At 41.9% G+C, this 26,394-nt stretch overlaps 2 protein-coding genes across 4 annotated transcripts in view; both read left to right on the forward strand.

Annotated features, from left to right (window-relative positions):
• The first annotated feature begins 162 nt into the window (after positions 1-162).
• UQCRQ (ubiquinol-cytochrome c reductase complex III subunit VII) lies at positions 163-5,580 on the forward strand. Its single transcript, XM_083591697.1, has 3 exons — positions 163-322; positions 1,351-1,518; positions 5,370-5,580. Exons 2-3 carry the CDS (start codon positions 1,365-1,367, stop codon positions 5,462-5,464), a joined length of 249 nt encoding a protein of 82 aa, XP_083447823.1. The 5' UTR covers positions 163-322; positions 1,351-1,364; the 3' UTR covers positions 5,465-5,580.
• Positions 5,581-8,951: 3,371 nt separating this feature from the next.
• Positions 8,952-26,394, forward strand: part of PACS1 (phosphofurin acidic cluster sorting protein 1) — a 72,372-nt gene continuing 54,929 nt past the window's right edge. Inside the window, exon 1 of one of the 3 annotated variants that reach the window (XM_083591049.1) lies at positions 8,952-9,394. In XM_083591049.1, the coding sequence (XP_083447175.1) occupies positions 9,015-9,394 (380 nt within the window). In that variant the 5' untranslated portion in view covers positions 8,952-9,014. The remainder of the gene's footprint in view (positions 9,395-26,394) is intronic. The other 2 variants (XM_083591047.1, XM_083591048.1) reach the window with 2 other exon arrangements.

A 26,394-nucleotide genomic window follows, 5' to 3' on the forward strand; every position in this document is an offset into this window, starting at 1 on the left:
CCCTCTCCTCCCAAGGAGAGAGAAGGAGAGCCGACTTCACAGCGGCTGCGGAGCGAGCTGCGCGTGCGTAGTAAGAGCACTAGGAAGCTCCCGTAAACCGACGTTCTGCGCGTCCGCCGTGTGAGGGCAGGGAGTCGACTTCAGCAGTTGCCAGTGAGCATGCTCAGCAATACGTCACGGGCTGGCTGACCTGATAGCGATTCTATAGAGTCGTTTAAACCGGAAGTGACCTTTCTGGGACCGGAAAAGAGAAAGGAGGACCTGTTGCCTTTTCTGATGCTGGAGTGAGAAGCGGTGACCTTTCCTGCAAGGAGCTGAGCGGGTGCGTAGAAGCGGGAATGTGGTTGGAAAGGGTTCTATCACGCCGGCCTTTATACTCTCAGGATTCAGGAGTCCCCTGTTAAGGGTCCTCGGTCTCTCTTTACTCCGGTGTAAACAGCACCCACTAGCACAGACATAGGCAAACTCCGGCCCTCCAGATGTTTGGGACTACAATTCCCATCATCCCTGACCACTGGTCCTGTCACCTAGGGGTGATGGGAATTGTAGTCCCAAACATTTGGAGGGCCGGATGCCTGCACTAGAAGCTTCCTGGAACCATGAGTCGGTCTAGCTCAGTCTTGTTTCCCCAACCTTACCCAATTTTTGGTCCCCACACGTTGTTGGACTACAGTTCCCATCATCCCTGACCGCTGGAGCTACTGGGAGTTGTAGTCCAACATCACCTTGGGGACCAAGATTGGGAAAGGCTGTTCCACACAGATGTTACTGGACTACAAGCAGGGCAGCTTCCCCCACCAAGGTGCATCCTGGGCCTTCATTATATAGCTTCTGGTGAATGCTGGAAAAAATGCACCTCTTTACCCTGGCTTTTGACACCTGATGTATATATATTTTTAGGGCCCACCCTATTTCTGGAATTTTAAAGTTTTTTTAATGTTGTGTTTTTAATGTTACGAGTGGTGTTTTAAGAGTTGTAACCTGCCCTGGGACCTTGGGGTGAAGAATAGGTAATAAATTGCAGGAATAATAAAAACTGCAACTCCCATTGTCCTTGACCCTTAGCCTTGCTGGGTGGCACTGGTGGGAGTTGTAGCACAACCACATTTGGAGGGCAAGAGATTCCCCATTCCTGGTCCATGTGGTTCTGAGATGCTAACCTCTTTTTGTCATGCAGATGTAGTCAAAGGTTGATACTTGGTCTTGCTTCACCCTGTATTGAAAGTGAGTCACTGGAAAACTCCCTTAAACAACCCCCTATGCAAAGTTAAAATGTTGGGAGAATGCACTCCACTTTAGCAATGTTTTGCTAATCCTATACTTTTCTGTCATTCCTGTTTCCTTTTGCAGAACAGCCTGCCAAGATGGGTATTCACTTTGGAAACTTGGAGAGAGTAAGGCATGTGATCACCTACAGCTTGTCTCCATTTGAACAAAGAGCTTTCCCACACTTCTTCTCCAAAGGAATTCTTAATGTCTGGAGGCGGTTCAGTACACAGGTCTTCCGGGTGGTGCCTCGTAAGTTAAAAATTATTTAGGCTGCTCCTTCTGCTTCTTGCTTGTGTGCTCTGTGTTACCCTTGAGGGCTGGTTCTTTCTCCAGGATTAGTGCATTGATGTTCAAAGTGAAGATCAAAGGAAGTACGCAGGATGTTGGTTTCAGAAGACGGCAATCTCTGGAGCAACATATGGCATGGGGGGGGGGGAGAGCAGTTTCTTCATTGCCATCATATTGCAAAGAGGGCATGGAGCAGATTAGATGAACTTCATTATTGTTATTATTTATTTCATTTATGAATAGCTTCCTATGAATTAACTTGAAGTTACTTTGGAAACTTAAGTTGTTCCAGAATGCAGCAGCCAGATTATCAGATGAAGTACAGATGTTTAGATCTCACATAGCCCTGTTTTAAAACTGTGGTATTTTCTTCTCCCCAGCCTCCCGCCATGAGAGTTCTTCCCTTCCCTGCCTCCCAAACAGGGTTTTTCATCCACTGTCCATCACGAAAAGTGATGGATCTGCATGCTAACCCCTTCTTAACCCTGAGTAGAGGGCCACAAAAGAACAGAGCAAAGCAGGAACAAAAAGAAAGTAGAAAAGAAAAACAAAGGATAACAAAGGGATAAGAATATTAAAGGAATAATACGGTATACTAATAAGGGAAGTAAAGAAATAGGTTAAAAGGACTTCCAACTATCCATCTGTCGGTTATATATATTAGAGTTCTTCAAAATAGTCAAGTGTTCAATCCAGGATAGTATCCAGCTGGATTATAAATTGTTTTAATTGTTGTAACCCATCCTGGGATCTTGGGTTGAAGAGCAGGTAATTAATAAAATAAAAAACCCAGAATTTAAAGAACCCAGAATTTCAGATCCAATGCAGATACCAACTGGGGTAAAAAATTCCACTTATATGGCTTCTTGAAATAGAGAAGTTTTCCGCAGGACTGAAAAAACAATAGAGAAGAAGCTTGTCTTACATGTAGGTGGGGGGAGTTCCCAGTTTTGGCATTGCGCAGGACAGACCTGCTGATGAGATGGTTATCTTCAGAAGGCCCTCTCCTGTAGAACACAGTGACTGGCTGGGTATATAGGGGATGAACCACTCTTTTATGTATCCTGGTTCCGAGCCATGCAGGGTTTTGTGCCAACACCTTGAACTTAGCCTGGTGGCTATTGGGCAGCCTGTGCCAATTTATAAAAGACAGTTCTCTTTGCTCTACATTGGAAGCACTAGATGGAGCAAGAGAGCAGAGCAAGGTGACAATCTCCTTTAGTCAGTACACAGTGGCAATAACAGTCTACTCTCCCACGTGTTCCGGAATTATAATCTCCTTAGTGTAATTACAAAATCTCGTTAGCAATTAGTCATCTTTAGCCTCAGTGACAGTGATAGTTAGCATTTAAGTAGTGCATTTCAAATAGTTCAACGAATTCATATGCTGTTGCAACCATTGACAGCAGTTTATGAAGTCCTGAGGTCTTCGGGTTTTATATTAGTGCTGGCAGCCTCTTGCATAGTGTTACCTTCTCCCGCTGTACTCTCTTCAATCCTGAGATGACCTATTCAGGCTCTGAGGTGGGTCCCTGTAAGGGCCAGCTTCCAAGCCCCTGCTCCATCTGTGTATCTTTTAAATTGTCTAGTGGCTCGGACTGTCATCGCAGCATGATGACCAACCACTAAAAACACTACAGAAAGAAAAACACTCTCTCTGTCTCTGTCTCTCTCTCTCTCTCTCTCTCTCTATATATATATATATTCACAAAGTGGAATGCAACAGCAGAGACAACCAGTCTGAATACCATTTAAAAGAATTAAATATGATACAACCACACTTCATTATATTTTTAAAACACTGGGTTGCATCCAACTAACACATACTTGGAGTAGTAGACCCATGGATATAATTGGCTGATATAAGTGAGTTGGATAAAATCACATTTTGTGGTGATCTTAAAGAATCAGCACCCAAAAAAAAAATGAACTAGTACGGCACAAGCTCAGCATTCTGTCGGCAGCTTAGCACATCATCACTGCAGCCCAATTTATACAAGCCACTGAAAGCTACAAAGAAAAAATAATAAAGTCTTCAACGTTCCCCTAAAAATATTGATACCAAAATGTCACTCCTCAGCAGCTAATTTTATGGGAAGGCCAGTTTGACAGGGACCAATGGAAGGAGGCGATGATGGTGGACTTAATTAAAAGTACAGTATTTTGGATTACAGGTTATAGCAAACAATTCAGTGGAAAGATGGATCCAGCCTTGGTAGTTTATGCAGGGGTGGGAAAGCTTGGAGCTGAGAGGCAAATGAAGCCTTTCAAGCGCTCTCTGGCCTTTGGGACTCTCCAGACCGCTCTCCTCCTGGCTCTGCTTTGCACCCTCCTTGACTGGTTCTCCCTGGCTTGGATTATATCCTTGAATTCTGACAACACTTCTTGCATGTCAGGATGGAGGACAGAGAGGGTGTGCGTGCGCACATTTAGAAACTAATCTAGTATACAGAGGCAAACGTTTACATTCATTGCTCCACCCACTTTTGCCTCTGATTCGACCCACCACTGGTGTGTGGCCCCCAGAAGGGAATTCAGCTGAAAAAGATTCCACACCCCTGTGTTTATGTATCAGCCTGGTAGCCATAGGCAACAAGTAATTCTGTGCAGGCGAGTGAGTGGGCTTGCAGAGTGGGGCCAGATTCTATTCCTTCTCTGTGCCCAGAATTGAAACCAAGTGGGCTGCCATAAAAGAGAAGCCTCCTCTTTGCAGCATAAAAATGTACTAGGTTCCTCCAACTTGTTGTTATTGTTATTCTTTTTTATTTTCTCCTTTTTTATATCTAACTCATTTGTAACTGAAAATCATTAGAACACTTTTAAAAAAAAGAAATGTACCATGCTCTTGCAAGAGTGAAACAACTCTCTGCCAACCCCCAGCACACATGTACACACCTATATATATATATTGCAGGTTAGTAACTTTTTAGGGTTTAGTGGTAAGGGGTGAAGAGCTGTAATCCAACTACATTTGGAGGGCACCACATTGGCTAGTCATGTGTTAATACATAAGTTTATTTGCTTCCATTGCAGTACTTTTCTTGAAAAACTCATCAATGCAGAAGAAAATGGCAACAAACAAACTGGCATCTTAAAAAACAACACTATTCTTCTTTCTTCAAAAAAAATGATTGGAAATGGCTTTCTCTTTAGTCAAAGAGGGGGATAGAAATAAAAAGACAGATGGGGCTAGGCCACACAAATATATGTAGAGCTAACAGTGCATCTTTAAGGAAATGAGGAATGGCAGAGCAGTTGCCATATCCTGGGCTGTCATGATTATAAAACTCCTACTTGTACATGCTATTAGGCAGGAGTGGGGGAGCCTCTTGCACTCCAGATCTTGCTGGACTACAATTCCCATAATTCCTGACCACTGGCCATGCTGTCCAAGGTGTATGGGAGTTGTGTCCAACATCTGGAGAGCCAGATCTTTTATAAAAGATGGTACTGCATTCCCAACTATTTGCTGGAATGGTACTTCATAGCAGAAGAATATGTTATTATTTTAGTAACATGTATTTAGCCTTTGTTACAGTAGACTATGGGAACTTAAGGGCTGTGCCAACAGGGTGATAAATAAGTGATTTTGATAAGGGTTATGAAGGATGTAAGAGAGAAAGATACCACTCAGGTCATTTGGGATGCAATTCCAGGTATAAGGGACAGCAAGGGAGACAGGGCAGAGTCATGTGCAAGGAAGCAAGAGGACCTTTGGGACCACTGAGAACGGTGGAACTGGAAGAACAGAAGTCTTGGTTGCTTTTATTGTAGTTGTAAAGCTAACTGTGTTTCTTTTTTAACCTCCTAAGCCTTTGTCGCGGCCTATGTCATCTATTCCTGGGGAACCGAAGAATTTGAACGTCTTAAAAAGAAGAACCCAGCTGACTATGAGAATGACGAATAATCTGACAGATAACAAAGAAAACAGTTGCCAGCATTTATTCTTGGCCTCAGCTTGTTGACATGAATATGCAAATATTTAAAATAACACTGGTTCAATAAACCTCTCTTCCTGTTCTACTTGTGAGTGTGATTCTTCAAGCTTTGCCAAAAGCTGAATATGCAGGCATGGGGCTGTTTTTGCTGCTGTCTAGTATTCAGATGTTCCAGGGATAGGGGACCTGTGGGGCCTTCCAGATGTTGCATTCTACCTCCCATCAGCCCCAGCCAGCGTGGCCAGTGGTCAGGACTGATGGAAATTGTAGTCCTGCAACAGCTGGAGGTCTATAGCAGGGATGAGGAATCTCAGCCCTGGAGGCCAAATGTGGCCCTCCAGGCAACTCTAGATAGTCCTTGGGACTCTCCCCAGGCCACACCCACTTCCCAGGTCCTGTAACTCACTAGGCACCCGCCTTGGGTATTTTTACCTTGCTGGAATGCATGCCTGGATGGAGTATAGTGTATAAATGTGTGTAGAATCTAACCTAATGTGCCAAGGTAAGATTCACATTTGAAGCTTTGAGCTTTGTTGTTGGAAAAGTGGAATAGAAATATATCAAATCAAATCTCTTGCTCCACCCATTTTTATGTCTGGCCCCTCCTGCCACTGGTATCTGACTTCCATAAGGGAATATGTGGGCTGAAAAAGGCTCCTTGCCCCTGGGCTATGGGTTCCTCATCTCTGTTCTGCTTTTTGGTAAATGAAATCTAAAAAGGGCAATTTTTATTACTTTATTCATGGGTGCATATTTATCTCCCTCCTTTCTGTCCTGAATACAACTTAATAACAAACTGAAAAGGTATCAAAGCCGGAATGTTCTGCACTGAATGCTGAAGAACTGAATGCTGATGAATGGGTCTCCAAGTAAGGAGGCCAAAAATCGCTTGTGTTCCAAATAACCACACTTCTTTTAGCTGTGAGGCTTATGTTGGTGGCCTAATTGGGTAGGCAAGATCATGTGGTTCTTTACAGATCTTGGCTGCGAACCATATATAGGACTTCAAAGGTAAATCACTGGTGCTTTGAATTGAGACTGATTTCCTGAGCCTTCCAGGACTGCGTAGGTTAAAACCAACACTTTGAATTGGGTTTGGGAATGTATAGGCAGCCACTGCAGCTGTGCCAGAACTAGCATTATGTGCTCAATACTGCCTCATTTTAATCAGCAATCTTGCTGCTGCATTCTTCACCAAAGGCAGCCCTATGTATAATGCATCTCGGTAATCTAATCGGGAGGTTATTAGAGCACAGATTACTGTCCAGACAGAGGAGCAATTGGGCCACCAGTTGAACCTGGTAGGGCTGTACACCACTCATCCGACCAGAGGAACCACCTATTAACAGCATCTTGTTTGGATTGAGCCTCAGTTGACTGGTCCTCGTTTAGTCCATCATTGTGACTAGGCACATGATCAGTGAATAGATCTACCACCTTACCTACAGGGGAGGAAATTGAAAAATATGTGTATCAGTGGTAGACTGATGACAATACACTGCAAAACTCCTTATGACTATACCTGGCAGCATGTAGATAACTAGGTTGGGGTGAGGTGACACCTGACAGCCACATTGGTGCCAGCTGTGCTATACATCATGCCTATATAGTTCTACCATGCAAGAGGGATCCTGGGCCAATCAGGATCCTCTCCTTTGTGGACAGGCTCTTGACACATATGGCCATCTTGAGGACCATATGCCAGGGGTGGGTTGGGCCAAGCGGCAAAAGTAGATACAGCAACATGTGTGACTTTTGCCCTTTTTACAGTAGGGTACATTCCCAGACACACAAAAACCTTAAATTTCTACACCCACCACACATATTTATCTCTCCCCCTGCTCCCCGTGATGCAAATGGGTGTAGAGCAGGGCTGTGGCAGGGTTACCTTGGGAGAGTATTGAGGGCCAAGCAGAGAAGCTCAGAGGGCCACATTTGGCACTGAGGTCCGCCACCCCTGGCTTATACCATAAGAAATCTGTGAGGCTTTAAGATGCTGGAAACCTCCTTGGTCTTATAGGCACTGCACAATAGCAATGTGTGTTTATGTTTTTAACTGTTTCCCGCTCTTGAAGACAGGTACAGTACTAACTGGACTGAGGGGGGGGGAATCACCATTAGTACTGTATTGCTCCCCCTTCCAGTGTCAAATATATGCTGTGTTTATGTCTAATTATGCATTTACATTTAAGTTGCCCCTTTTCCTTTCACTTGAGTGGTACCATAGGAGAGGAGAGAGGGCAAGCAATCTTCCAAACTAGGAAGTGGTGGGCTTAAGTACTGTACTGTGGTGCTCCTACCTCAACAGAGACTGTTATTTTTCTCTCAGAGATCTTAACACGTGGGACACAACTTGTCCATCTAGAGATATACTTGGCTCTTCTGTGTCCCCCCATTTTTTTCTTGCGCCACCACAGTCTATGTACTTTATAAATGTCATAATTGGCTTTGAAGGCTTTTGCAGAAAGTGGGAAATATACAGTATGCCATTCCCTACTATTTTTTGTTGGGAGCCCTCCAGAGTGGCTGGAGCAACCCAGTCAGATGGGCAGCATATAAATACATAAATAATAATAATAATTCCCTCTCTGCCATGGGTGAAGCAGCAATGATCAAGTTGCTTCAGATATATTGTGAAGACTTCTCTCTCTCTGCCCCGCTTTCCCTGACCTGCAAGGCTGGACCCTGTTTTACCTCCCTGAATCTTCCGAATTTGTTTTATTATTTTGCTATTGTATTTTACTGGTTTTTGGCTGTGTTTTGGTTCAGTGTTGTTGTTGTTATACTGTATACTGCTTTAAGATTTTTTTTGTAATGCTAAGCAGTATATAAATGCCTTTTAAATAAATACATTTTTAAAAATAATACAGTACAGTATATACCCTATCCCCCTTCACAATACGGATTCCCTCCACCCCCACCCGTTTCTAATTTAATACGGGGACGTGTGTCGTGAGCTTTCCCCCTAAGCCAGGAGGGCGCCGAGTTCGCCCTGTTAAGAGGGAAGGGAAGGAAGTGAGGGTCGATTGGAGGAGAAAAGAATTTGAGAGAGAGAGAGAGAGAGAGAGAGAGAGAGAGAGAGAGAAGAGGGCGGGGAAAAGGCGTGCGCGATAGAGAAATACACACTGTAAAAGCGCGAGCGCGAGCGGTAGGTCGCTCCACCCAATCAGCGCGCGCAGAGCCGTCAAGGCGCCCAATCGCCGTCCTCCGGCGCGCGCGAGCGCCCCCTTTAATTTGGGTTTGAGCCCCGCAACTGCCACTGCCGCCGCCCTCCCCCCAAATCTCCCCGCCCTTTTCCCAAGCAACCGTTCCTCAAACTCGCTGCCTCTCGCGCACGCGCTCCTCCTCCGCCAGCGGCCTCGCGCTCGCTCCTCCTCCTCCTCCTATTCGGGAGCGCGCCTGCAGGGGCAACAGGAGTCAAACCCAGCCGCGCGGCTGAAGGGGAAAGAAGGCGGCGGCTGAGGCGGCGCTAGCGGGGATTGAGAGAGACTCTCGTCGTCGTCGTCCTCCTCCTCAGCCATGGCGGAGAGAGGGGCGCTCGGCGGCCAGCGGGGCTCGCTCACGCCTTCGCTGCACCAGCCGGCATCCAGCGCCTCAGCCTCTTCGGCGTCCCCGGCTGCACAGAGCCTTTCAGGGCAGCCTCCGCCGCCGACGGCGGTGCTACAACAGCAGCAGCAGCTGGCGCCTCCTCCTGCTCCTCCGGCGGCGGCGGCGCCTTCGTTGTCTCAGCCGGCCGCTCTCGGCCCCGGAGGAGGCTCTCTGGCCCCGGGGGGAGGCGGCTCGGGGGCTCCCGGGTCAGGCGCGGCGGCGGCGGCGGCGACGGCAGGGGGGCGCCCGGTCCAGATGAACCTTTACGCCACCTGGGAGGTGGACCGGAGCTCGCCCAGCTGCGTGCCCAGGTGAGGAAGTGGGGGTGGGGGGAAGGGGAGAGAAAGAGACTCTTTCTTTCCTTTTACATTCTTTGGTACCGCCACCGTACAGATTTTATGAATTCAGTGGCATAGAAATGTGCATTTAATCAACCGATTCCCTGAGGGGTAAGTAGTAGCCGTGTCGCAGCAGCAGCAACACACCAGAGGAGGAAGAGGAGTCGTCTTTGTGGGCAAGCTGGAGGCTTAGCACGTTTATCTGCTTTTGTTGGGCTGCAAGGTTTCTTTCCCTCCAACCTCATATCTTCTTCTCCACGTCTCTCCCCCCCCCCCCCCACGTCTCACCCCGTTATCTCCCTCCGTTTACCTTCGCAGGTGTGGAAGTCAAGCCCGACCCCACCCACTCCCTAAGACCTACTTGCTCTATCGCCTGCCAAAAAGGGAAAAGAGAAAAAAAAACACACACAGAGAGAGAAAAGGCGCCTCCCTACTTTAAGTATTTACGTCCCTCCTCCTTGGGGAATAAAGGATGAAACCTAACCCTTAGACGTCATTTATCTGTTCCCCATATTTACAAAATGTGTGTGTGGAGGGGAATGATAGCAAATTGCTTTTAATCACACACACTTGAATGTTAGAGAGTGGTTTGCCTTTATGTGGGGCTGTGGGTTGATGTTTAAGCAGGAGTGGGAAATCGAGGGAGGCTGTACATAGTGAGAGGACGCTTGTTCCTCTCAGTGGGGGGCAGTTGCACCTATAGGTTTTCTTACATGAGTGTATGTTGGGGTCCTCAACCTTTGCGGAGAACTGATACCCCCTTGCATCTATGCCTGCATGCCTTCAAAGAGAATGAGTTACTATATTTTAGCTACCATCTTCCTCCTTGTGCATAAAGAAGGGGGTGTCATCCTGTGTGTGGGTGTAGATATTACTTTTAACATTTGTATCCTGCTTTGAGTGCATATTTTGGAAGAAAAGCTGGAAAAGGCTAAAACAGAATAAATTAACCCCATGTGTACACGTAAAACAGAACCAGCCCCTTCATCTTGGAACACCTACTTCTGTCCCCACCCATGTAAAAGTGAATGAGGTTCTGTTAACCAGAACCCTCCCCCAGCAAATGTAAAGGATGTGGGATGTTCTCCTGTTATAAGTCAGTAGCTTATGTGGGAGGGGCTTGCCCCTCTGTGTGCTGGGGATGTAGGTTTTTCAAAGTGGAGCGGTTATTTAAATAATATTTAAGAGAAATGTATATGATTGAGGGTGGGCGTTGGAATTTCAAAGTTGAGGAGTTTTTCCTCCTTCAACAGTACTCCATACACATAAGAAGCAGCTCATTTTAAAACAGATGTGTCCCTGACCACATATAATAGAGGACAAATCAACCTTCCTCACATAATGGAGAACTTGCCTTTTACCCTTCAAAGTTTAGCTTTTCCCCCATCAAAAGAATTATCACCCCACCCCTCTTTGTTAGGAAAGAAGAGGATCTCTCCCTTTTCCAGAATATAATTTGACTAAGTAGGAAGGTGTTCTGCCTAATAAAAGGAAATTATCCACAGTCCACTCACTTGGTAAAGTTGACATGATTTCCCCGGTGAGAGTAAGGTCTTCACTTACTCTCTTATTCTGATTTGCACTTATTCTGATTTGCATACGCACACCCTGCTTCAAGGCATGAGCAAAATCATTTCCTTATTATGAAAGCAAGCTGCACCACCCCATCTTTGCCTTCATTTATTCCAAATAAGTGACCTTGGCCTTTTGAAGTGAAACAGAGCTCTGTTCTTCCTGTGGGGGTTTTCCATTAGGTGTTAGTAAGAATGCTTACCACTTAAACTTTCCCTTTGGGGAGATTGGGACTTCTGCCCTTTCCCTGTGATGATTCTTTCAGAAACCTTCAGATGAAATCTGCCAAATCTTATAAAGGCAGCTACTTTCCAGTGAGGTTCCTAAAACAACCACTGATAAAGATGCTTTATTGATACAATGGTAACTCTCCATATATTCCTCTTTGCTCGATAAATGCTTCTCAGGTCAATATGAAAAGAACCACCTAAGACATTAAAACAAACTTTTCTGGCTCCATTGAGCTTCTCTTAGCTGAAATATATGTAACAGTAGCTCCTCTAGAAACCATTCTGCATGCCACTTTACTGCCTCATTGACGGGGGGGGGGGCGGGGTTAGTAAAAGTGGCTTTCCTGGATCTTTCCATCTATGGAGTGTAGAAGAGGTGAAATGACCCAATGCTTGTCTTAGTTTTAAGACCTTTCAGTCCCCCTCCCCAAGGCAGTCTTGTGCAGTCTTGTATTTTCATTCAGAAATCAAACCACTTTCAAAAGCCAAAAATGTCACTGTCCTACAACAGAACTTTTACTGTGCAACAAGGTAAGAGATTACCGTATGTGGAGTTGTCTTATCATTATTTTATAATGTTCTATAACTTAAGGGAACCTTAAGAACTTCGCTGTCCAACAGAGCTGTCATTATGGTCATTCCCTTATTCTTGTCATTTGTATCTAACAACCCCTATACACAGGACTTGGTTGGTTATGGACCAATTGCCTTGCTATTCCAATCGCCTGTGAGAGTGAGTTTGCTGTCTGCAGGTTATAGGCTCAACCTAACCCCAAATGGAACATTTTGCATGAGTATTGCTGCTTTTTATTACAGCATTTGTAGCTTGATTTTCTTCATCTGGATATACTGTGGGTAGTGCGCAGAACTTAAAACCTGATGAACTAAAAAACAATGAAATGCCTTCTGCAGTTACTGAAAGTCTCCCTCACCTGTGTTGATGAGCACTTGTTCCACTAAATGAGTTTCTTCTATCCTAAATAACCTGTATAGTTTAATGTCCTTGTAATGACTTTGTCTATATATCCCCTTTTAGTTGCATGAAGTGAAACCGGCTAAGCTATAAGATCAACTTTCCTCCTTTTCCTCCTTGTGCTTAAAGCAAAGACATACTCCTCTCCTGTCTCTCTTCGTTAAATGATATTTATTATTTGTGTTGAACTGCTGCTGTTCTGAGGACAGTCAAGATAGACAGGCTGGCCACTCTGTTCTCTTTGGGTGGCAAAAAATTGGCATAAGTAGGAAACAGCAGTTTTTGTCTACTGGGAGATGAGCCGCTATCTCAAACTGATTGATTACTGTTTATTTTTAGTCTGCCTATACCTGTTTGATCTTGAAGAACCCAGGTGGCTGATTATTCTTCTCTCAAACAGACACCATGCTTGTTACAGGAATTATTATGCTAATCCCTTGTTCAGAACCTACATGAGACTTGGCCAATATTTTTTCTGCTAACAAGCATAGTATCAGCATGTTTCTAACATCTATGATGCTGTGTTGTGGCATTTTGTGACAGCTGAGACTTGTCTCAAGGGCAGTATTTTTCCTGCCCACCTCTTAAACAAGAATCAAACAATAATGGGTCTATTGCTAATCTTTAGACAAAGCTTAATTGAAGGATTTGTCTCAATAGCTGAATAATTTGCTTCAAAAGCTGAATGTTAATTTGCTGTAGTTTTTGTTGTTGTTCTTTACATCCCCTTGGTTTGAATTCATGGTTTTGTTTCTCTGCTCAGTCACCGTTTGGGGGAGGACCTTTTAAATACAGTACATAGTTCAAATAGCTTTTTGAAAGCTGTAGGGAATAATCCTAGCCAGATTTGAACTGAAATATAGCAGAGAGCAAACCCCTTTCATCCAGCATGCAAAAACAAAAGGTCCAATATTTTAACAATTATTTCTCACCATATTAAAACAAACACACCAGTTGTATAACTGAATCATTTGTTTTGCTGAAATTTGGGTTATTTTAAAACTTCCAGTATCCTGATTTTTAATGTTGTATTCAAAATGATTGATTAGTGTCCAGAGTACTGAATGTACCCCAGATGGGCTTTGCGATCCATGTCTATTGTCTGTTTATAATGAAGGGGTGGAATAACTAATGATTTGGGCTTATTTTGCATATGCAGCTTAGTTCCCTCACCCTGTTTCTGAGATAGCTGTGTTTGTTATGACTCAAGAATCTGCCTGTGATTACAGTAATCAAAAGTACACTTACTGTAAGATGGTATTCTTGTAAAAAAAAAAAAGGCTTCTGCTCTAAATAAGAAATTGGTTTAAGGCCACAAGGGGTCATAACAGTCATTCCAGTGCAGTATATTGACATGTTTACTTTTTGAATAAAACACAATTCTCTGTCTGAAAGCCATAGCTCTGAGACTGAGGGTTACTGGAGAGGTGTGAGCTGTTTTCTTTTTCTTGGGTGATCACTGTCCGTGTCTCAGTTGTACTAGCAATTGGTCCTCCTGTGTTCTGTATTGCTTCTGGTTGATCTATGAAACAGCCAAAAGTAGTTGATAAGCTCCTCCTATTTCACATGGCTCTTGAGCTCTATTACATGACACCGGAAAGCATGTTGCATGCTTTACTAATACAGGAATTCAGTTCCTGCCACAGAGGAAGTTACTGTCTTTCCCATTCCAGAGGTGTCAGTAGTGATTGACTCTTACACTTTGCCATTTTTATAGGGATATTTTAACATCATGTTAAAAGAATTTGGACATGCAGTATCTGACACAGTTGAGATGGCCTGAAATAAATCCTTTGCCTAGGGCAAATACATATATTTGTGTTGTTATTAATCCAACCACTTGTCTGACACCTCATGTCATTATTATATTGTATGCTCACCTGGGAGTAAGTCTTACTGAGCATAATAGGCTTTGTAAAATCTTGTGCATGCCTACTCAAAAATAACTCTCATTGAGTTATATCAGATGTACACCCAGGTAAGGGTAGATAATTGCAGTCTAGGTCATTTGGAACATGAGCTCAATATACCAATCCCCTCTTTGTGTAGTTCCAGGATAATAGAATTTGACAACACTTCCTTTTTTGTTTTTGTTTCTTCTCCCTATTGCACTTTTTGGTATAAAATATGTATTTGCTGTGCTCATCCTTTCCTCCCAGCTGAAGAGCTCCGCTGATTTCCTTAGTGCAAAAGTAACTGTAGCAGGTGGAAAGGCAAGTTCTGCCAATGCTACATTTTTCCCTTTCAGTATAAAGTAACTTCTTAATGTTTCCATTGAGTGTATTGACTTGTAAATAGAACTTTAACATATTTTTATAGTAGATAATACAACTCAGAGTCTGGACAGCTTAATTTATCCAAGTTACATGTTTTTGTGACTCTTCTTTTACATGCGAGAGCATTAGAGTAATATTAGAAACTTTCTGTGGAGATAACATTTCTTCAGAGTGTGCATGCATTTGAATCACACTATTATCTAAATCTTCTTTTAAAATCTAAAACCTTTTATGATTCTTGAAAGGTTTCACTGTCTAGTTTTAGTATAGTCTACATTATTATGAAGTCTTTGACAAACAAGATACTAGCAATTCCCCACTACTCCAGAAAGTTGTAACAAAGTGCTTGATGGTTTCTAAAGCAGGGAATATAGATTTGATCAGGCCCTATTAATTTAGATACTTAGCTTAGTTGCTTTAACCAGACATTGTTGCAGTCTTTAGTTATGGTTATGCTTGATACTGATTTAATATCAGGCCATTTCAGGTTGCGATTGGGTTTTTCTCCCTGGAAAAAAATCCTGGTTTGTTGCATATAATATGGGGAGCTTTTCTCCTCCTTGACATGTTGCAATTATGGTAGCAAAATGTGGCAGTCCACCATTCTGTGGGGATCACTGTTTTCTCATTGTACTAATTAAATGTTGTCTAGAATGGGTGTCAGATATGTGCAATTTTGATGGTTAATTGGTCCATTATGTATGTGGCTGGGTGGCTTCCCTCAGTGATCATGATTTGTAATTTACTTACCAACTTTACTATTGGGGTGGAATGTGGGGCATGACTTGGGACCACCTGGAATTTAATTATTTTTCTTCAAGACCTTTTGGCATATACAGGGCACATTTTGTGTGCCTTGTGGAACAAATAACATTTAATACTGATACTAAATGTTGCTTTTACTTCCACCAGAGTGAGTTTTTCCTAACACCCCAAAGGTATTGCTATAATACTTTACTTCCATGACAATTTTTCTTGTTAAGGAGGTGACAGTTTGTTGGTTTGATTTTGTCACACTGAATGAAGAAAACTCTTAGTAAGGCCAGTGCACTTCACAGCATGTTAAGCATTACATGTATTTGCCATATAAAATATGGCCATCTACCCCAGGATGGGGAACCTATGGCCCTCCAGAAGTTGTTGGACTCCAATTCTCCTCATTCCTGACCATTGGCCATGCCGGATGGAGCTGATGGGAGCTGGAGTCCAATAACACCTGGAGGAGCATATGTTAGCTGTCTATGATCTAACCAATCATCTATAAAAATAGTTGTAAGTTATCAGTGGGTTGGATAAGAAATATGGGCAGGTCAGATCTTTTGCCAGGTGCTATTTCAGTTGCTGATTTTGTGAAGATTAGAAAGCTTTTATAGTAAGATAGATGCCTAGTTAATTTTTAGTTGATTAATCACCTACATTTTAACCAATTTTAAATATGTGTATTAAGAAAAACTTTACTTTTTTTCTTTGATAGTGAAGTACAGTACATGAGAATTTAGTAAATGGAAGCTCATCCGTTGAATAATTTGATTCTCCCAACAAAAGCACACAAGGCTTAAAATAGCTTCAAAAAATAAACAAACTTGCCCTTATATTTTGGTTTCATCAATTGCTTTTATTAATACAATTAAATTGTTCTTTTCTGATTAAAATTAACCCTGTTAAAGTATCAGATTTGCTGATTTTTAAAGCTTGCAGTCCTATTCCATAAATGTTTTCTGGCAGGAGTTGTGAAAGTTCAAAGTTGCATTAAGAAATAAGCAAATTGGCTTAGAAGTTTGGTTCCATTAGTTTAATTTTCTCACATGTTCAGTTCCTAACAGTAACTCTCTTCTACAGTGTGTTTCAATATTATTGTAGTAACTTATTGCTCTCCTGAATGACCTTGTCTGTTGTTAACTTAGTGATAGGAACTTTATTGTTGAGCCAATTAATCTGTTCTGGAAGTGTTTTGAATCAAGGAAAAACAAGGCCTATTCTTGGCACCTCAATCCTGCACATGTTTACTCAGATTAAGGCCTATTGCCACCAAAGAAATATAGCAAGCGAATAAAAAGAGAACCCACACAAGTGATCCTGACACAAAACCCCACACATACACTAAGTAAAAGAATAGAAGCATTGCCACCCACCCCACCCTTCTCCTCTTCGCCCCCCTTCCTTCCTAACTATATACTGCATGAACACTAATAGGGTTGCCATATTTCAAACAGGATGTTGCTGAGGTTTGTTTTTGGTTTTGGTTTTTTGGGGAAACCTCCACTTAAAACTTAAAATAGTAATTTTCAGCTTTCATATATTTTTCTGTTGCTGTTTCCATCATGTTGGCATGCATCCAGGTGTCCGTCCGTCCCCCCGATGCTATTTTTATACCCCAAAGCCAGGACATGTTAGGAATTTTCCTGATGTATGGCAAGCCTAAACACTAATGTCTCCCCGAAAATGAAACAGATCTGTAGAAAAAAACAAGTTGAAAAAAGAGACAATGCACATATTTTTGTAAGTTCAGAAGTCTTTAATAAAAATTATTTTAAAAATAAGGTCTATTGGGTTCAGTTAATCTTATTCTGAAACAGGTTTCAGGTTATGTAGGCCTTCAGGCTTAAGGTAAAGATAAAGGGACCCCTGACCATTAGGTCCAGTTGTGACCGACTGTGGGGTTGCGGCGCTCATCTCGCTTTATCAGCCGAGGGAGCCGGTGTAGAGCTTCCGGGTCATGTGGCCAGCATAACTAAGCTGCTTCTGGCGAACCAGAACAGTGCACGGAAATGCCGTTTACCTTCCCGCTGGAGTGGTAGCTATTTATCTACTTGCACTTTGACGTGCTTTCGGACTGCTAGGTTGGCAGGAGCAGGGACCGAGCAACGGGAGCTCACCCCGTCGCACGGATTTGAACTGCCGACCTTCTGATCGGCAAGTCTTAGGCTCTGTGGTTTAACCCACGGGGCCACCCACATCCCTTTCAGGCTTAGGGTAATGACCGGCAATTTACATTGGTGTGGTCCCTCTGAGGTAAATGGAAATATATGAATGTTAAGTGTTTTGAGTTGGGCCCTTCAGAATTCACATGATTTGTGAATTAAGATCTTACTCTAGTGGTAACTAAAAGTGGGTTTAATGCAGGTTAGCCACCCCTGATCCAGCAATACATATACCATAAAATATATACACAACTGTTGTCAAAATTCTGTGTTTATGTGATTTTAGAAGCTTTTGTTACTATTTTTTTTTATATCCCTTGAATCCTGTTTTCATCCTGTCATTTTGTGTCTCATTTGCCTTGGATCTCTTCTGAATTCTTTGCTGTGGATAGACTTTCTGGATAACAATTAATTCAACTGAGGCCAGTGGCTTTTCTGATATTGTATCTAATCTTCAAAATGAACAATTAATCCTCAACAATGCTTTCTGGTGACTCAGTTTTTATTTGACCTCTGTTCAGGGAACATTAGTGTTTGAAGTTAAACATAGGCATGGATAGGCCTGACATTGTAAATGGGATCTATTAATTGTTTTCATTTTAGATGAAAAGAAAAGAGCTCTTGTGCCACTCTCAAACTTCGAGCAGTTTTTAGCCTATGCGTAATTAACCTCACTACAGACATCTTGGGAAAGCAATGGCTTTTTGCTGGAAAATTCATTTTGGATGCTCTCTCCACCAACTAATAGGCTATGTTTACAGGCACGTTTGCACTGCAGTAGCATTAGTAGACACAAAGCATAACCTTCATGTTTAATATCAAAATGCTCTAGAACAGGCACATCCAACTCCCAAGAGATAGCAATCTACTCACAGTATATAAAAAAGGCAGTGATCTATCCATTGTCATTGGAGGATGGACCAGAGTTGTTGCTGAGCTTTTTTTAGGAAGTCAGAGCTGTTGAGCTATTTTGGGGGGTGAATATCACTAAGGGCCCAAAGATTGACCAGGAGCAGCCCGCGATCAACCTGTTGGACATGCCTGCTTAGGCCCAGAAGTGTTTACTGCTGTTCATGTTTGAATCCCACATGAGAGATCAAGTTCTGAGGTGGAGCCATCTAGCAGTAATAATTTTCTTAGTTACGTGGATATAACAGGCAGTGGCGGCACGTGTCCTGGGGGCGCCACCTGCGGGGGCGGGGCTCTCAGCACGGGCGAGGGGGGCAGCCGCAATGGCAGCCTGCCAGGATCACACTGCCGGGGGCGGTGCGCTCCCCCCGCACTCCTCTCCCTCCACCAGTGATAACAGGGTTTCTCAGAAGTTCTACCCCCCTCACCACTGAAATGGTGGAACAGAGGCAGAACCACTCACAAAATGGTAGCACAGGGCAGCAGTCATATCACATACTTTATATCACATATAAAGTAAAATACAACGACACTATTACCAGAGGCGGACCTTGAGGTCTCAAATTTCAGCAGTGCCCTGTGTGACACCAGAATTCAGCACCCTTGCCTCTCACCTTCCATTTTTTATCATAGTTGTGGCAATCCCTGTGCTTTCCCTGAGGCACATGCACTGTGTGGCTGAACCAGACACACTACCCTAAATCCGCCTCTGCTGTTATGATGCTTCATTGTGGGATGTAAAATGGCATCCCATGTCACCACTTCTGCTTCTTTTAGCCCTGCAGACTTGGTGACCTTGGGTCAGTGCTTGTGAGGATAAAATAGAGGACCTCCCCAAAAACTTTACCTCCCTTGAGGTAAATGACTCCCCATCTCTATTTCATGCCATCCTCTATTTCATGCCCATTGTCCGTCCCTACAAAAACTGAAGAAACAATTACTTTACTGATCTTTCTCTTTCTCTTACAAGTTTTGGAAACCTTTGTTATAATTTAGTACCATTGCCAATAAAAAAATGTCTTTGGGAGAGTGACCACTAGACAGTTATTCATCTCCATTCTAAATCATGGAAGGCAAAATTAATGCGCAGGTAATAAGAGCCATTGTGCATCCTTTTTTCTGATATGTTGGTTTCTTCACTTTGTAGCTTCACATTCATAACTGTAGTATTGAATGCAAATATAATACTTGAACTGAAATAGTCCCCTGTTTTATCACAAAAAGTAATTATGTGATCTGTGTTAGGCAAAAATATTTGGGCAAGGAAGGGTATAATTTTTTTCTAGCAGGTTAAGTATTTGTTATAAAAGAATTTGGATATTGAAAAAGATACCTTGTCTGTCAAACATGGATAGACATTGTTAGTTAAAATTTCTAAACCTTGAGATTTAAATTTCTGGGGAGGAATCAAGCAGAATTTCATATTCCCTCTTGCAAGCCCTGCAAATTGGCTCCAGTGCGTTCATCAACTCTCTGGAGCATTTTTTTGAGGGCACATGGAGAACCTGAAGGGAGGAGAGGAAGGTGAACTTCTGTTGCATGGGTGGAAATTTGTTCTTCTCACACACGGACTAGCATTGCATGCAACCACTGAAATAATCAATGCCTTCTATATTAGCAGGTCTTATTTTGGGGTTTGCTAAATTATAAATTTCTCAAAGCAAGTTGAACTTACAGTTTAGCCTAGGTATTTAAAAATGCTATGCAGGATTAATGAAAATATGAAAATGAATGGTAGCTGGTAATGAATTTGAATAGATTTGATCCAGTTTAATATGAATATCTATCTAAACTAGAACTACAGCCTAAACATTTTTTCAAAAGGCTGCTCTTTCTGAATCTAAGGTCATTTATCAGTGAGGATTAAGGTGCACAGTCTTAAATGTCATGTTATAATTTATTTTTTAAGTGTCCTTAGATTACAATACAAAAATGGTTTGTGTATTTAAAAACATAATGGAAGTTTTTCAGAGCTAGAAAAACAGTTCACATTTCTATGGTTCACTCAAGTGCTTCTTGTTGTTTCCCTGAAAGCCTATATTAGGAAGTAGCAACATAGGAATAAAGTAAAGATGGCTCAAGGTCAAAGAATACTTATTTTCACCCAGAAGTTAAAAACAAATATTAATATTCCACAGTTAAATAAGATAATAAGCTCAAGTAACTATAGTGGTGTTTAAGGCTCTTCAGAAATATGAAAGGAAAGAATATAAAGATATTGGAGAATAAGGCAGCATGAGTTCACCAGACCCGTCATGTCTGAATACTCTGTATATTAAGATAAGTCATATTCTCAAAAGAACTGGCTTTCTGGGCATCACCAGTTTAGAATTTTTGATATGGCCAGCTATACTTCAATTACCATGTGTAGTTTCTGGAATATTAGCAAATGTTGTGATTAGGATCACATTGTGCTTATTCTGACATTTTCTGTTAATGTGAACAAAAGAAGACTCAAATAACATCATGTTGACATAGCACCAATAGGGCCAAAAACGACAGGGATTTGTTTTGGCTGGCAAAATACTCCCAAATGACTTTAAGCTGCTCTGGCAGAAATACCTGGTCAGAACTACTTAGCCCAGTGACACCACAAAAACATAATAATGAAATGGATGTCGTGGAAGGAAAATGATAATTAACAGCAGTTGATTTGAAGGTTTGCATTTCCAAAATTCCTCTTTGGTTGTGATGTAGAGTGAAAATAGATTGCTGTAATAGGGTTATTTAAATTGTAACCCTAGCTTGCCAGACTTCCCCCATTCCATTTTTGAAGAGGCAGATACTGAAAATGAAACTGTTCTGCTTTATGTTGATTGCTGCTCTTGCATATATTTGAGATTCTTTAGGAGTACACCCACTATGCGCATTTCTAGGGAAAATTGTTGTTCGATTTCAGGTGATTCTATTCATTACCATAGCACGAAGAGCTTTACAGCTATTTTATTATTTGTATTTATAGTCCACCCTTCATCAAATGGTTCCAATTCCAAGACATTACAAAAAACCTAATTAAAATAAGTACAGTGTTTAGTTAATATATTGAGAGTAGCAGATATTGCTGCGCATTGCCGTGCACTACTGTTCTGTGTTGCTGTTTTATTGTCCTGATGTTGGTGGCTTAGTTTATTGTGTTTTATAATTATTTCTCTGAATCTGGACTTTTTGCCTTCATACAAAGCAAGAATTCACTGTTAATCCTTCCTGTGGGTAGTTTCAACATGAAGGCTATGACAGTGCTGCAACTTAGTTTGCCTCTGGTGTGGTATTGGCTTTCATCATTGAAAGTGCATTTGTATCCGCTTGTTGCTTCCAGAAACAAACATATCCCATGGAGTTAATATGAGTAAGTGGGATGCACTTGATTTTGGCCATTTTTAGCTATGTTTTAATCATATATGGCAGGGTTTACTACCCCTTTTGGTCCATGGGCACATTTGCAAACTGGAGAAACTTTGATGTACACCACACATGTACAGTGGTACCTCGGGTTAAGAACTTAATTCATTCTGGGGGTCCATTCTTAACCTGAAACTGTTCTTAACCTGAGGTACCACTTTAGCTAATGGGGCCTCCCGCTGCCACCACACTTCCGGAGCACAATTTCTGTTCTCATCCTGAAGTAAAGTTCTTAACCCAAAGTACTATTTCTGGGTTAGCGGAGTCTGTAACCTGAAGCGTCTGTAACTCGAGGTACCATTGTAATGTAACCAAGCTCCCATCGCAATCTATTGTGTTGGGTTCAACAGAATGCTGCTTTCAATGTACTAATTTCAGTGGGAGGAGGGGCAGAAGAGGTAATCCTGTGGGTGCTATTGAAGACCTCTGTAAGCACAAATGCACCTTCAGGTGCTATGTTGCCGACCCCTGATGCAGAGACAAGAAGTGTGCAGTTGCTCAAAGTGCAGTGGAGATGGTAATTTCCTACCCTTTTGATTAAACTTGCCTTTCAAACCAGGAGGACTGAATTGTAGATTTTCTGTAAAGCATTCCAGTGGAGTTTGGGATTTTGCTCTTAGTTAACCAGTGTTACAGAACTAGATTGTATCATGACATCAAGCACAATTTAATCTGTTACAGTGTTCTCATATTGCTTGAAGAGACACTAAAGCAGAAGTGACTTTGCTATAATTTTAAAACACTGTACCTTTTTCCTTATTGGGGAAGCCCAGAATTCCTGCAGGGCTTTGCGTATATAATTTTGCATGGAGAGTGCTTTCCCTATTTTTAAAGATAAGAAAGCTGCTTGAAACATACATTTCTGCCATGAGACCAGTATAAAACTGGAAAATACCACACTTAAATATAGCTATGCAGTTATTAAAATTAAAAATGAGGATGCTGGTAGACAAACAACCTCTGCTCAAGTACATGTATGATAATTTAGACATTGCGTTGCATTGTCTATTGGATTTTTTGCAACATTTGCTGCTGTTTAGTTACAAGCTGGTATATCGACTCTGCTGCATCTGCAGTCCACTGTGCTTCTTATAACAGCTTATTTTCATCCACTAGAACCCTTTGGGTTGGGAGGGATCATCTGTGACTCATCTAGCTTGTGCATTGGGGCAGAATTGATTTAATTAAGCTTAAATATCACTGATAGATGGGTGTCGAGAGAGAGCGCTCTGCTTTGGATCTCTGCAGAGCTGTTATCTGGAAGTGCCCTTGGCAATTTGTCCCACTGCCTGGCATCAAATATTTTTGTCACATTCGAGATGTTGTTATTATTGTGGTATTTCAGATGAAGGACTCCAGTCATGCAAGCTTGTTTATAACCTATCAGATAATGTCCTTTATTTGATTTAGGGCAGTGGATCACAGGCTTCTTCCAAATTGCAGAGCCCAACTGACTTCATTTGGATCTAATTCATGCATAGGTGTCTACAGGATAAGTTTTTAATGAAGTACAATAAAAATTAGTAATTCAGAAACCTGATTTTCTGTACTAAACTGGCTAAATTAGATGAGTTCTCTTTAAAAGTACATGTGAAAAGGATCTAGGAGTATACAAAGCGGTTGTAGGGCCATGCCTTTTGCCCTGACTCCTTTTAACATGCAGCTTCTTCTGACTTCCCAGGGCAAGTAATGTAGTGGGAAGTCAGCTGTACTTGTGTACAGCTCCCCACAAGGTTTGGAACCTTTATCATGCGGAGCTTGAAGCAGGCTTCCCACTTCAGATATTTGACCTAAACACACTAGAAACCAAAAGAGCAATGTAGCAATAATGGTGAGGCTAGAAGTGTGGTGAGAAACAACCAAATTAGAACAAGGAACAGTTTCCAACTTGCTATCCTGGCAGGCATGAAAACAGTATTGAGCTCATCCACTTCTTGGCCAAGCAGAGCCTCCTGAGTGCTGTTCTACCTAACATTTCCTGTTACAATTTCTTGGCTGTCATATTTCATGATTCCACCTTGCAAATTTTCTTGTTTGTATAATGGTGAGGCCATGCACTATGAAGAACTATCTGGCAATGAATAAATGATGCAGCAGCTCTCCAGCCAACCTTAATGTACTACTTATGAAACTGCAATTACTAAAACATTTTATGAAGTTTATTACTAGATGGCAAGAATGACTCTGCAGAAATGGGCTCTTGAGATTTTAAGCATGTGAAAAAACCCTAGCTTTCAAAATTGCTTTATTTTGTCTTTTAAAAAATGATCTGTGGTTTGGTGAGCACTGCTCTAAATTTTTTCCTGGTGGTTATTTTTTATCCTTGCTGTTTGCCAGTGATCCTAAAAACATGCCTCAACTCACCCTGGATGATGAAATGGTAAGGAACCATTAGCTATTTTTGAGGTAGTCTACTTTACAAGAAACAGCATGAACAATACTACCTGAGTTTACTTACAGAGCTTTGCTGTCTTTCTGTGCATCATAAGCTGAGTCAACACAACATATGTTGTGTTGATTCTGTAAATCTACAAACACAATAGGCTGATGGGTGAAATGGTATTGTGTGATGGATCATTTACGGTACTGCTTAAGCTGCACGTATATGGTCAAAGAAGTTTCTCCAACAGTGGAATGATTACTACTTTGTGTGTGTTTCCCCAGTAGGGTCATGAGATAAGAATTTCAAAAAGTTATGCAGCATCTGTTCTTGGGAGTACAGTGGAACCTGGCCTCTAAGCTGTGAGGGTATTGAAATAAAGCATATATTTTACTTTCTGTGAGAATGTGGTAGGTTTGTAAAAAAAAAATCCTTAGTCCCCCAATGACAAGTAGGAATCTTCTGCAGTTAACCATGCAAGCAAACATTTTTCAAAGGTTAGCTCTTTCATTTACGCCTTAAAAAGCATAAGCATGTGTGGGCAAGTATTTTTTGTTTTACAGTAATGGTATGATTGAAGATCCTGCCTAGAGTAGGAGATCCCCTAGGCAAGGGATGGTGGCATGGAGTAGAGCAAGGATTGAAATGCATTGGTTTCCTTCAGATTAAAATATTAAACTGGTCTGGGAAATCATAGGGACCAGTGGAGATTGTTAGGCTAAACCGAGGCAGTAGTGTGTTGGTTCAGGATTCAGTGGTGAAGCATTGATTGTGCTCAAGAGATTCCTTAAGATATGTTGTGTAACTGAAAGTAGCTGCTTGACTACAGGAAACAAAATCAGTACAAAAATTATTATGCATAAACTTTCTCTGCCACACTAAGTCTTACCTGGAAGTAGACCCCAAACTATCGCTAACATGAGATTAATTCTCACTGTGGTGACCACAGTATAAAGATTTGACACAGGTGACATGTATTAGATAGCTCATTTTTCCTGAAGTGGAAGGATTTGCTTATTAAATGTCCCTCTGGGCCTTCCCAGTGAACATAGTACAGATCTTTAAGTGCAGAGTGCTTCACTGTTCTTGGTTAGCTTATATATTTTGTGCAGCTATAGTGAAGGAGTGAACTCTTGAGGTTGCTGAAGTCATAGGCCATTCAGTTGCTTCCTGGTAGTCAGCATATGAGGTGTGTAGTAATCATGCAGAAACTGCTAATGCTTAATCATGCATTTTATCATTGGCCTTTTGCTATTGGTGTGTGAAGTGGTGTACAAAAGAGTCAAAGCAGCATTTTCCTCAAGAGCTTCACAAGAGGATGGTTGATCGGCAGGTCTGAAACTTAATCAAGCAAATGGGGACCTTGGGAATATGGCTTGAACAGCTGAAAATGGGAGCTTCCATGTCCCAGATGAAGTACCTGCATTTCTACAATGGGTAAACTCTCTCTGTGTGGTTTGGACTTGGTTGAATGTCACTTTCTAAACCTCTAGTAAGAGATGAAGAGAGGCTTTTGTTCTGGTGTGTCCATGCCTCTCCCTGGGTAAAAAGTAATTTTTATACAGTTATCTACAGAAATAGATAATGGGATAGAAAGGAGCATGAATTTCTACCTGGAACGGAGGTGAGAACAGGGCAGGTGTGCATATGAAGTGTAGTGTTCTTTATACTGGGTACAAAAAGGACTGACCAGGCTCTGTGCCTTTTAGGTGTAAAAGCTGGTGGGGTATACATGCCAAACTACTAAATCACTGTCATTCAGGCTGCTATAACATGGTTGTTTTAACTTCTGTATGCAGCTGCTGAGACCAAGACTCTTGAATTTCCTTCTAAAATGATTCAGTTCTCTTCCCACCTTTGATACATACCCACACTTAATATTTCTTCAAATAAGAACTAGTATGAAAAGGGTTCTGTGTTCATTGTTAAGACATTGGTTTCAGTTGTCATAATTTTTGTGCTGGTGTGTATTTGATTCTGGCTTTCTTCCATTTACCCTCAACACTTAAAAAGAGCTACTGTTGGCTGAGTGAAATGTGATTTGTTTTCTAAAATGGCCACATGCTATTTCGATGCTAATGGAATCCTGCTGACTTGTATCAGTTCTAATTATTAAGAGCAGGTTACTTGACTCTGTACAGATCCTGTGCAGAGGGAGAATAATGAAGAGTTTATGTAAACAAGAAACAGGTCGTAGCTTAAATTCAGTTGCTTAAACTCCCCTGCATTGATGTAATGCCACATCTGAGAGACTGCCTTGGCTCCAGTTGTGTGTATATTTTTGTGATGATCCTATTTTATCTTTGCAGGTCA

The sequence above is a fragment of the Podarcis filfolensis genome (assembly GCF_964270895.1).
Source record: "Podarcis filfolensis genome assembly, chromosome: 16".
Taxonomy (NCBI): Eukaryota; Metazoa; Chordata; class Lepidosauria; order Squamata; family Lacertidae; genus Podarcis; species Podarcis filfolensis.

What these genes read in the sequence shown, in the direction of transcription:
- UQCRQ (XM_083591697.1), top strand. Translation starts at nt 1,365, where the DNA reads ATGGGTATTCACTTTGGAAACTTGGAGAGAGTAAGGCATGTGATCACC. An exon ending in GGTCTTCCGGGTGGTGCCTC is followed by an intron (nt 1,519 to 5,369) that starts GTAAGTTAAAAA and finishes TAACCTCCTAAG; the next exon opens with CCTTTGTCGCGGCCTATGTC.